Source organism: Sceloporus undulatus, chromosome 2 (genome assembly GCF_019175285.1).
Source record: "Sceloporus undulatus isolate JIND9_A2432 ecotype Alabama chromosome 2, SceUnd_v1.1, whole genome shotgun sequence".
Lineage (NCBI taxonomy): Eukaryota > Metazoa > Chordata > Lepidosauria > Squamata > Phrynosomatidae > Sceloporus > Sceloporus undulatus.
In genome coordinates, this window is record NC_056523.1 from 171,996,727 (window position 1) to 172,009,708 (window position 12,982).

The 12,982-nt window shown below is 40.5% G+C and overlaps 1 protein-coding gene across 1 annotated transcript; it reads left to right on the forward strand.

The window, feature by feature from the left end:
• Positions 1-6,394: 6,394 nt before the first annotated feature.
• Positions 6,395-10,309, forward strand: LOC121920461 (aquaporin-5-like). The gene is made up of 4 exons (XM_042447602.1): positions 6,395-6,775; positions 7,889-8,053; positions 9,541-9,624; positions 10,133-10,309. The coding sequence occupies exons 1-4, from the start codon at positions 6,395-6,397 to the stop codon at positions 10,307-10,309; spliced, it is 807 nt and encodes a 268-aa protein (XP_042303536.1).
• Positions 10,310-12,982: the final 2,673 nt, after the last annotated feature.

The window sequence follows — 12,982 nt, forward strand, 5'->3', positions numbered from 1 at the left end:
AGAGACCAGCTGAATTTGGAGTCTAACTGAATGTTACCCAGGATGCACCCACGTACTGGCATCGGGGGCAAAAATCCATACGATAAAATCCAAATGTATCCCAAATTTTAATTGAACTCAGCAGTGGTAAGTCGCTTTTTTTAGCTGTGCGCTAATCTCCTAAGAGAGAAATGCCAACCCCAATGATGATTAAGTAGTAGATGCTAATCTAATTAGAAACTTGTGGCTTTGAAAGAGCTGCCCATAAATATCTCACCAGTTCCCTCCTAGATTTGCTGCTGACAACCATCTTAGTTTGTTGACTGGCAGTACTCTGTGAGCTTGTTTTCTGCTACTCCAGAGAATAGGACCCAGAGCAATGGATGCAAGCTACAGGAAAAGAGATTCCACCTCAACATTAGGATGAACTTTCTGACAGTAAGGGCTGTTTGACAGTGGAAGACACTCCCTCGGAGAGAGGTGGGGTCTCCTTCTTTGGAGATTTTTAAACAGAAGCTGGATGGCTATCTCTCGGGGATGCATGGCAGGCAGGATGGCCCTTGGGGTCTCTTCCAACTCTGTGATTCTATTTCATGACCTTTGACTGGCTATGTTTTAATGACTCTTTACTTGTTTCTGGCATCATGTATCTGGGCTACCAATTTGCTGAAATGATTTCCAGACTGGCTGATGACCACCCTCATGCTTCTCAGTTCATCTTACTCAGATAATCCATGACTGATCAGACAGCTCTTTTACCTGCTTCCTCAGGGATTTGCTGACTATTGTATAGGATAGTTGCGACTCAAAGTGAATGGTGTGAGTCAAACTTACTCCATTGTAATCCATGAACAGGATGTCAGCCTATTTTATTAAAGCCTTCAGAGACTATTTGATTTTGTTTACATTTACATGTGTGTAACATAACAATTTTCAATTTTTTAAACCTGGTTTAAACATTCTTGTTTTAAATATTCACTAGATTAATATACTTTTAATCTTTTAAAATTATTCTTATTGTTTAAAAATGTTCTTTTTTAAAAATACATATATTGTACACTGCCTGCCCAGAGATTCTCAGATAAAGGGCAGAATTTTAAATGTTTTAATAATAATAGTAATAGCAGGAGGAGGAAGAGATAGGAGGAGAGGAGTAAACATCTTATAAGTTTTTAAGATTCAAACTAAAAGACAGTTAGAATGTAATATATCAGACATAACTGTGTTGAAGAAAAATCAGTAAAAGCAAAACAAGTAATTAAACAAACAAACAAATGAGAGTTTATGAGATCACGAATTCTAAGTTAAAACTAGAAGTGGCAAAAAACAGAAAAGTTAATGAATGAATAAAATTGAATATGGAAAAAAATATAAAGAAGATTTAAGAAGGTTAAAGAATATTTTTTTACTGAAATATATCGAATAATCGGTATGAAAATGAAAAAGTTGTGGTTATTCCAAATACAATTATATTGGGCTATAAAGAAAAATCTCAAAGATGTTAAAATGGAAGTGAAATAAAGGTTTTAAAATGTATTTGATTGTATAATATATTGTGCGTAGTATATGGTAAGAGAATCAACAAAAGTATTGTATATTTTTGTGTATTTATCATTTTTATTTATTAATAAATGTTTGTTTGTTTTTCAATAACTGTGGTTGACAAAAAAGGAAGTTTGGATTACAGATGTGGCAATCCCTGGATGAAGCAGAATCAAACACAAAGGGGAGGGAAGTAAGTGTTGAACAGCACTTACTGTGAGGAAGTTCCTCCTAATGTTGGGGTGGAATCTCTTTTCCTGTAGTTTGCATCCATTGCTCTGTGTCCTAGGACCTTATCACACACACAATTTTAAACGTTCTGGGGACGGAAGCAGGACGCTCGTGTACGTGCGCGTGCTGCAGAAAACGGAGTTCATCGCACATGAATACGTCCTCCAAGAGACCCTGTTCATTTTCAGTTTGTGGTCTACTGTGACTCCCAGATTCTTTTCCCATGTACTGTTCTCAAGCCACTGTAAGCATAGTGGTTACAGTGTTGTGTAGTGAATCCCATCCTGACACCCATCCACCCCAATCTCCACTTACCAGGTAGCAGTTGCTGTGATTAAGGGTGCATGTTCTTTTGTCAGAAAGTAGTTGACCTCCCCGTGGGCAATTTCCAGAGTGACAGGCACAAGCAGGACACCTGTCGCAATACTCTCTCATACCAGAGATCATTCACATGGGGATGCAAGAGATCAAGCAGCTTGATTGACAAGAGTACAGGCGCTCATTGATCCCATAAGTGTAGACTGGGTGACCCACAGTTTGTACATAGACCCTAAACCCTATGAATACAAAATATATGTAGATTACACATTCATAACTGCCATCAAGGATTCTGACCAAACCCTACAAACAGGTTCATCTCACTGGAAAAAGAAAATAACTGTGGTTCCAGTGGTGATAGGCGTTTTCTGAGCATTTCCTAATGAACTGACAAAACATCTGAATGCAATCACTATGATAGGATCACAATGGTGTAATTACAAGATATAACACTACTTGGAATGTACCACATTATCCAAAGATACGTCACTGATTCCTAGATTCTTGGACAGAATTCAGATCTCTAATCCATGGGAGTGCCAACACATCTGATAGAAATCTGTACTTACAACAAGAGGCCACTGCCAGAACAGAATACGGAGAAATAGAATGGTTCCCAATTGGCAAAGGGGTCAGACAAGGTTGCATCTTATCACCCTGTTTGTTTAACTTAGATGTTGAACATATTGTAAGGAAAGCAGGCTTGGACACAGAAGGAGGAGGAGCAAAAATAGTAAGAAGGAATATCAACAATCTAAGATACGCAAACAACACCATAATGCTAGCAGAAAACCTTCCAGACCTGGAACAACTGCTCAGGAAGATCAAGAAAGACAGTGCAAAGGCAGGACTACTGTTGAACATAAAAAAATAAAAATAATTACAATGGAGATTCTAGACGAATTCAGCCTAGACAATGAAGAAATAGAAATAGTAGAAGAGTTCTCATACCTGGGATCAAACACTGATATAAATAGAAACTGCAGTCAAGAAATCAGAAGAAGATTAAGAATGGGGAGAGTGACTATGAAAGAAGTAGAAAAGATTCTAAAATGCAAAGATATACAACTGAACACAAAAGTTAGAATCATACAAGCCATTGTTTTCACTATTACCATGTAAAGATATGAGAGCTGAATAGTTCAGAAAGAAGATAGAAAGAAAATCAACTCATCTAAGATATGGTGCTGGAGAAGAGCACTGAAGATTCTGTGGACAGACAAAAAGACAAACAAATGAGTCCTAGAGCAGATCAAGCGAGAAATCCCCCTGAGAGCCAATATGACAAACTCACACAAATGCAAATGTGTCTACATGTTAAGCTCTTCAAAAGTATTCAAGATCCATTTTTGTTTGCTTCTGTCTACACAACATGATGGTTCAGAGGGTGATACAAAGCCAGTCCCAAGAAGGGCCAAACCTAGCAGGGAAAGAGGAGAAATGATGAAAGTCTTTTCTACCCAGATTGGGAGTATAAAATGAGTACTAAGAGAATAATCTCCAGTTTGTCCAACAATGGCTCCCAAATGGTAGGTAAGATCCACCTGGGGAATGTGCCTTCCTAGGTTAACATCTCTGTTTAGAAATGTTATCTCTGGCAGGGTGCAACTCTCAGAATCTCTTCTCCAGTGTGGACACTGGCCACAGTGTGTGTGTGATCAAAGTTAGGATAAGCAACTTGAGAAGGTGCTCACAGGTTCCTCCCAGCATGGCCAAAGATCCCTAGGGGTTGCATACTTCCACTATCTAACCTCCTGCTGCCGTTTCCATCACACTGCCAGTTTCTGCCACCACTAGAAAATAACAGAATTTTCAGTAGGAAAGTTGGGATATAGGGAGCACCCCATCCCCTAGCAGTACCATGCACCCAGCAGTCTGTCATCTGGATCTTGGAAAGCATCATTACACACTCTGGGACTCCTCTTTCATATAAAGTTTAATTTCTGAACATGTCAAACCATTTGCTTTTGTAATTTACAATGGTTGGTTGACATTCATTTTGTTTCATCATTCATTCTTCTTTAAGTTTTTCCTATCAGCCTGTCAAGTAGTTAGGACATTTTTACTTCACATGAACTGCAAATCTGTACCAAAATATGTGATATATGTCAAGATCTTTAGATTTTTCCTATCATCCTGTCAAATAGTTATGATAATTTTACTTTATATGAAGCACACATCTGTGCCAAAATATGTGATAGATGTCAGAAGCATAGCCATGTTAGTCTGGTATATCACATGTGCAACGGGATCTTGTAGTACTTTTGACACTAAGTGTGCTAAAAAAGTTGTAGCATAAACTTTCATAGACTTAGGTCCAAAACACACTGCAGAAATAATCCAGTTGGAGACCATTTTAACTGCCCCGGCTCAATGTTAGGGAATTCTGGGAACTGTAGTTTTGTGAGACATTAAGCTTTCTCTGTCAGACAACTCTGGTGCCACAATAAACTATAGTTCCCAGGATTCTCTATCATTGAGCCAGGGCACTTAAAGCAGTCTCAAATTGGATTATTTCTGCAGTGTGTTTTGGATCAACATCTACTAGTCTACAAAAAGCAGACCAAGTTTACAAAAACTTATTCTACAACTTTTTTTGCATAGTTAGGGGTGAAGGAGACTAGCGGCTTGGAGCAGCCTCATCCCAGGACCATGGTGCCTAGACACTGTGGTCCTGAAGCCAGCCCCTGTCATGGTCCCAAATGGGCTGCTGGCAAGGAAGGGCTTTTTGCTCCTCCTTTTCTGGTCAGCTTTCGGGCACCTTAGGCAGCCGCAGAACCACTTCTGGACAATCCAGGGGTGTGCGTCATCTGCATGCCATGCCCCCAAAGCAGCCAGAAGTTGCAATTTTTGGCTCATGTGTTTTGGACCTTAGTCTCAAAGATGCTACAAGATCCCTTTGTGTGTGTCATAGAAGGTTCCTCTTTATTTTAATGGCTGCTCAAGTATGCAAACTAATAACATCTAGATGATAAGGGTTTGAGTGTGAGCATTTCACAAACATCCCCCCCCCCCATGAAAAATACCCTTACTTGGTTAATTTTCTAGGAGTGAGGGATGTGAAGGAGGGGGAATGCTCTGCATTTTACTAATAAACACCAAATCAAATTGAGGATGCCACTTTCTGACCTCAGTCTGAATGGATGTTCTGTAAGAATGTAAACATTTTATTTGGTCCCATATGCAAGAACAAATAATTTTTTTTTAAAAGCTCCCTTCTGGACAACAGGTTTCTCAGCACATTTTTAATTATTTTTTGCATGTATGTACTTTTTTGCAGTGAAAAATATGCAAAAACGTTGTTTTGTTTTTTGCCCAGAACACTCTGAATTTTACAAACACTCCACATTTTTCTACACAAAAGTGTTGTTTTGTGGGATAAGCAAGTTATTTGCTCATCAAATTTTACAGACAAATAAGGTTCCAAAATTTGGGGGGGGAAATTACAGGTCAAGGACAAGAAAATGCTGAGTATTCCTTACTACCCCAGCTTTGTAACACCGTGAGGCAGGCAAATATGGGTGTATGACAACAGGTATCATAGGACTGGTCTATAAAACACAAGGAATGAGAATAATAGCCAATAAGGTGGCAACAGAGGAGAAACAGTATCTGTGAGTATCAAAACAAGAACTGAAAAGGTGAACATTTTTGAAAGAAACTCTAGACTCTTTCTTTTCATCCCAAGTTAATATTCAGCAGACTCTCTCTCTCTCTCTACTTATATATATAATATATATCTATCTATATATTACCCTTACTTGGTTACATTTTCTAGGATTTTCTAGATATATACTCTCTCTCACCACCGCTCTCTCACACACACACACACACACACAGTGTGCGAGAGAGAGAGAGAGATAGCAAGAGAGAGAAGAATGTTAATTATTATTAACTTTATTTATGTCCCACCATTCCCCCCAAACTGGGACTCAAGCCATGAAATAAAACATGTATAAAATACCACTTCTCATACTTGGAATTAACAAAGAAAAACAGTATACTAGCTCCCTGACATCTCAATAATGCATTAACATATTAGGAGTTTTATAGTTTGAAGATAATATTGGAAATAACCGCTTTGCCAATGTTTTGGGGGCTTGACTTTAACAATTAAAAAGTAATTTGATTATTTCAACCTCAAAGTATTTCTAATTCCAAAGCAGCACACAGGATGACTGACTTGTTTCTTGGCTCCACCCCACACAGAATTAAATGAGTCCTTTTCCACATATATAAACTCACGCATGCCCTGCAGTGTACAAGACAGGAGAATGTTGCACATCACCATCTGGTTTGCACCTACCTCTTCTCAGATTTGGCAATGGCTGCCACTCCACAAAGACGCCAAGAATTTTTCAGCATCAAGTTTGCCCGAGCTGTCGTATGTGAATTTGTAGCCACTGTGATCTTCATTTTTATTGCTCTAGGATCAGCCTTCAAATGGCCCTTAGAGCTGCCCAGCGTCCTTCAGATCTCCTTGTCTTTTGGCCTAACCATATCTACCTTGGTTCAAGCTTTCGGTCATGTCAGTGGCACACACATCAATCCAGCTGTGACTGTTGCCTACTTTGTGGGGAACCAGATCTCCGCCATCCGCTTAGCTTTCTATGTCGTTTTACAGCTTTTGGGAGCCATCATTGGTGCAGGAATCCTCTACGCAGTGACACCCAGACATGTGCGTGGAACCTTAGCCCTCAATGATGTAAGTCCTTCTGCTGTCAAAGTAATGATCAAGCTGATGATGGGAGCTTAGGCAAGTGACTCCTAGCCTCCTGAGTTGGGCGAATGAGGAAATGTAAGCAAAACTAGCAATTCTGCAAGGGCTGGTGCTAAGTGATGCACGTTCCTGGATTGCAATATGGAGCATGGAAGCTGCATGCAGCATTGCATAACAGATGGAAATGAGATCTTGTCAAGAGCTTCTTGGATGCAGACAGCAGGCTGCTGCACCTATAAGGGATTAAGTCAAGGCTGATCTTTTCATGAGGTGTTTTTTCTTCTGCATCTATGCTGGCCAGTTTGAGATTGTTTTTTCAAAGTGAAGAGTCTACAGAATGGCTTAGTGGACAAGTCAGAGTGGTTTTAGGAACCACTGGTGAGACCCGATGGGAGAAAAAAGAGAAAACTCACATTTATTGAAGAACAAATCCCACTATGTCTAATGCAATCTCACTGTTATATGTCTTCAAGACAATTCTGATTTTTAGTAATGCTGTCCTGGGATTTTCTTTGCAAGATTTATGTTAAGGAGACCTAGCATGGCATTTCTCTATGGCTGAGAGAGTGTGACTTGCCCAAGGCCACTCAGAGATTTCCCTCATATAGCAGGGATTCAAACCTGGCCTTCCAGAATCCTAGTCCAATACTCAAACTCTCCACCATAGCGGCTTCCAATAGGATCTACTCCTTGGTAAATGCAGCCTTCCTAACAGCTTAACCTGAAGCATGTGTACCAGGAGCTAAATCCCAGTGAGCAAAATGGAGCTTGATTCCTAATAAGCAGTGGAGGTTGGTGGGAATGTAATTGCTGGTGACAAATCTGCTCTGGGATTAGTCTATAAAGTTAAAGCTGTCCATGTCTGATTTGTTGGAGGGGAGGTTTCAGTTCCTCTATCCACCAGTGGAGGTTTGTATTTATTACATTGCTAGCAAGGGTGCTAAAGATCACAAAATTAGATGTGTTGTAGTGGGAAGTTTGTGAAGATCCATCACAGAGATAAGTGAATGTCCTATAACAGCAATTTCTTCCCTCCGCCGCAAGAAATTATTGAAGGGTTTTATGTTTAGTTTACTGTTCTTTCTTATTCCTTGGTAGCTCTCCCTGGACACATCCCCAGGTGAAGCCCTGGTAGTGGAAATCATCCTAACTTTCACTGTGGTCATGTGCATCTTCTCAGCTACTGATAAACGCAGGACAGACAGCAGGGGCAACTCGGCATTGTCTATTGGACTGGCAGTCACAATGGCTCACCTCATGGGAGTGAGTGCCTGGCTTATTATTTTCCTACTATTTTGTAAATAGAAAGGTTCACTCATTTCAAGGTGGAAAAGATCATTTTCAGGCTCAGCTAGAGTAAAATTTCCCAAGATGCTAAGAGAGAGAAACGGGGAGACAAAAAAACTTTTCTTGTTTTCTTCAATTAAAAAAATACTGAGGGGAAAAATGAGAGCATTTGCAATTATTGCATGAATGTAAGGCAAACAGCCATTTGAAGAAAATGTGTATATGTGTGTCCCCATGTCCCTCCTCAGATAGATAATTTATGGAATTTCAGTTCTACCTCTTTCCCCAATTATTTTCACTCTCAAAGGTATGGAAAATAGATTCAGTAACAGGAGACAAGATAGTTTCAACTCTCTCCTCCGTCACTATTACTAGACTATTACTAAATTCAGAGCAAGGCTGGAGGTGAAATCCTGTGCTACTGATGGATTTCATTGTTTCTGATATCAAAAGTGACAAAACATGAGAAGGAAACAAGAGTATCCATCCCAGCTCAGAAGTCACATTTTAAGAGAGCCTAATATCACCATTAAAGGAAACACTTAAGTTTATTGCATGGGACTTGGCGAACGGGAACGGATTGGAAGGGAGGGGAATGGGGAAGGACCAGAACAGAGGAAAAATGTATGTTATTGCATGGGAGAATGCCACCAATGCCACTGGGAGTCCCCAAACAGTTCCTCATCCGTCCCACAACCGCTGATTTTGAAGGATGATTCAGAATTGTTCTTCAAAATCGGCTGCTGTGGGATGGATGGGGAACTGTTTGGGGACTCCCAGTGGCATCGGCAGCATTCTCCTGTGCGATAACATACATTCCACCCCCACCCCCCATTCCATTCCATTCCCTACCCATTCCCTTCCATTCCACTTTGTTCCCGTTCTCCAAGTCCAGTGCCATAAACTTAACTGGTTTTTTGCAAACCTTCAAAAAAGGTTTTGCAAATCTTCAAAAAAAGGTCCCACGGCAGCCAATTTTTAAGAATGATTCTGACATCTCTGGCATTCAGATTTATTTGTGGGATATTCTTTTCACTCTTCAGTTTCCAGAGATTTCTTTGGAAGCTTTGTGGGAACATGTATAAATGGAAGAGGGGAGACCATCTCCAAACCATCAGTGCATTCTTTTAGTCCTAATTAAATACAAGTTCATATGGCGGGAATGTCTTCTTCATTCCTTATTCTTCTTTAATGTTTGTTCCTGTGAGGAGTAGTTGATTTTAGTTCTGCTTCATGCTATGTCTCTTGTATCTCCTATAAAGTGAGCACGGCAGGAGAATTGTCTGTAATGTGTCAGCTATGCCAGGATTCTCTCCAAAGAGGAAGATTTAAAATGAAGCTTAAAAGCCAGCCAGCAGGCGCCCTTGAATGAGTGATCTACAATACTACAGAGCAAGAATACATGAAGAATCAGAAAAAAGAACACAGTAAATCTAAACTCGTGTCCTTTTTGCCTTTAACAGATTTATTATACTGGCTGCTCCATAAATCCAGCTAGATCCTTTGGTCCTGCAGTCATCACAGGAACGTTCAGTGGTGCTCACTGGGTAAGGGTCTGCTTTTCTGTACTACAAGCTATACTATCCAATGACTAGGCTCGTCCCAGAATTCAGGTTTTCTATATAAGTGTGTCTGGAGGAAGGAAGAGCATTCATTGATATGGATTGGTAAACCCCTCTCCTATATTGTATTGCATTCTGTGCAGAGGAAGAAAACTAGTTTCCTTCTTCCAAGTAAGGCACTGTAGGTTGAGATGGTGTTTCTATTGGGGAAGAAAGGGCGAGAAGCTAGCTTCACTCACCTACCACTGTACCATGGGAGAACAGCAGAAAGAGGTGGAGGCAAGAGCATGGAACAGTGACTGAATAATATTTGGTGATTCATCTCAGAGAGCAAAATATTGTTGGGCAGCCCATCTTCTGAATGACTGGCCTAGATGCGAAACATCTGACACAGGATGCAAAATGGATTCCATTTTACACAGTTCCCCAGCATGATAAGAATGGATTAATGGAACCAACTTTTCATGTTTGCTTTGTCAACTTGTCTCTATAGGTCTTCTGGTTTGGACCCATTTTTGGTGGTAGTTTGGCTTCAGTAGTTTACAACTACATTCTATACCCACGCAAATTGAACATGGAGGAGAGACTTGCTATTGTGAAAGGTTTATTTATTCCAGAAGATGAATGGAGAGAGACACCAGAAACTAGGACTGAACGAAACTGGACTTGAATGGATGGTGGGTTATTACACAGAACTGATTCTAATGACAGCCTACCTTTCTTGTTACAGTCAGGTTCAATACAGAGAAGTGAGGTCCAACTATTACAAAGAAAAGAGCAGGCTGCCTAACAGCAGTCTTAGAATGAACCAACTGGCACTACTTTCCATATCTCACACTCATCTAGCCCACATGCTGCCAAAGATCATGCCAGCCCCAAACCAAAGCAACTGATAATAGAACCCCCTGTCTGCCAGATATTCAATAGATTCTATCTATTATGCACAGAATGGAGCTGGATGTAACATTAATGCTTATAAGTATGCATGTTGGCATTGCCTCTAGCCAAAATTCAGGCTTGACTGGTGGAATGGCTTATACTGTAATTGCCATTCAAGGAGGGATAGGCTTCTTTATCTCCTTGGCCCATCAGTCAAAGTATACTATGACTTCCACCATCAAGTGTGAGGCCCTGCCTAATGGGTGACTCTGACTCACAGAGCCTGCATCTGTGTCTCCCATCCGGCTCTGCCAAATGGTTTTGGAGGCCGGTGTTGAACTTCAGCATCAGAAAGGGGGGGGGAGAGAACTTAGCTTCTGTATAATTGTTTACTTATTGTTGTGTGCCTTCGAGTCATTTCTGACTTACGGCAAACCTAAGACAAACCTATGATGGGGTTTTCTTGGCAAGATTTGTTCAGAAGGGGTTTGCCATTGTTTATATGAGGCCTAATAATAGAAACATTATAATTACTCCTTGTACACATATATGTCTTGAATTTTTTGTCAAAAAATCGATCCAAATAACCTGGGTTGACCTATCCATGGATCAGTGTAAGTACTGCACTTCAACTCTTAGCAAAAAAGGATTCGTCCCCTTCTCTGAGTAGAAAACTGCTTCTGACCTCTTTGAATACCTAGTAGAAAAATAGCGGCGCTGGTGGCTCTTTGGTGCTTCCCCTCAAAGAAATCTTAAGAAGAATCAATCTTTGAAACATCTCAATAAGATATTTGTGTATGTTTGTCAGCTTTTCTTGGTTCAAATCAGGCAAAGTTATCACATTAAAAGTAAAGGCTGTAACCACTGCTTTTGTACTTGCCACTTTCTTTGCTTTGCCTTTTCATCCTTCTTGACATGTGTGTGTTTTCTTAGCCCCACCTGTGCCTCGTTGCCTTCCTAACACATCACACAGCCATGGTTTACCATACTTCCTTATCCATCCAGCCTTTAGGGTGAGCAGAAACAGTTATGCCTACAGAGATTTTATAAATTCTTTGGCTTCGTTTTCCTTTGCTTCATCCTTTACATCCTTTGTTACATGCCCCTAAGTTTTGCCCTCAACTTATCCATGAGTCATATCAAAATCCATAATTTCGGCCCCCAAACCTGCCCTCAATTTATACATGAGGTCGACTTATATGGTGGTAGTAACTCCTACTCCTATTCCTCTTTCTCCTTCTTCTTGCACTACCCTCCCCCTTTGTTCTCCAGAAGACACTACACTGTGAGGTGATCAGGATGAACAAGAGTGGCAAGGCCGGGACCACCAAGTGGGTTTCAAAGCTCAATGGAAATTTGAACCTGGGTTTCCCAAGTTCTAATCTACTACACCACACTAGTCATGGACATGGGAGCATGTCCACTCAGGATTTCAGCTAAAGAACTGTCTTTCCTGTGTGGCATTGAGGATTAAAATAAAACTCCTAGCAGTACTAATGGAAACATTTTTCCCCTTTAAGCCTAACTGCAACACATTGAGCCTGGAAGGGCCATTTTCAACCTCCATATTCCCTTGCTGCTAATCATGTTGTTACTATCTAGTGTAGTTAAGCTCTTCCACACCAGGATAGTCCATATGGCTAGGCAAGGTGGAACAGCCATCCAAGGCAGGAGATGCTGAGGGGAAGAGAGTTGAAGGACAGAGCTGTGTGGGCTAAGTGACCATCCTATCCCACCCAAATTAAATAGTTCCCTTTGGGAAGGTGGAGGACATTGTTCTGTCACAAGTGTTGAAATTAGGTTTCTGCTGCTAGTTTGGGTGGTCTCTATATATAGAAATGGCATGGGGAGGGCATTTTTCAAGAAGCAAAATATCACAAGTTGGGTCAGCCTTCAATTTTCACTCCATTTCTCTATTTTTACTTTCCCTTCTTCCAATGTATTGAAAGGGGAACCCATGTTTTAAAGAGCAAGATGCTAGTTTTATTGAAGACTGATTCAACTCTTTTTAACACACCAGTATAGGAATGTCCCAATTATTTATCTAGTCCAACATTACAAAGTTTCCCCAAACTCCAGGGAGATCCCTCCAACATCTATTCTTTACTTTATTCTCCATTCTGTATGAATAATTAACAGGGAGTGGGCTTTATTAATTTTTCTAACATGAGCAATTTTCATTGTCAATAAAATACTAGAGAATCTGACAAAGGAGTTTATAGCATTGACTTTTAATCTGACTGCACCCTAACAAGATGCAGCCAGGATGCAGGATGCAGGTGGGAATTATCACATTTAATTCACAGTTAATTTGTCCGGCTGAGTACAGGCACTGTTTTTCAAACTTGGAAAGCTCCTAGCTTTGAAAAGTGGCTTGCTGAGCACACCTGGGACCCAGGATGCAACCAGGCTGTACTCAGCCAGCGAAATTAAATACAAATTAAGTGTGATAATTCCCACCTGC

Bases quoted from the DNA above. Each gene is read 5' to 3' on its own strand.
- LOC121920461 (XM_042447602.1), top strand. From the start codon at position 6,395: ATGGCTGCCACTCCACAAAGACGCCAAGAATTTTTCAGCATCAAGTTT. The intron at 8,054-9,540 runs GTGAGTGCCTGG...TGCCTTTAACAG, and splicing joins CAATGGCTCACCTCATGGGA to ATTTATTATACTGGCTGCTC. The intron at 9,625-10,132 runs GTAAGGGTCTGC...TTGTCTCTATAG, and splicing joins CGTTCAGTGGTGCTCACTGG to GTCTTCTGGTTTGGACCCAT.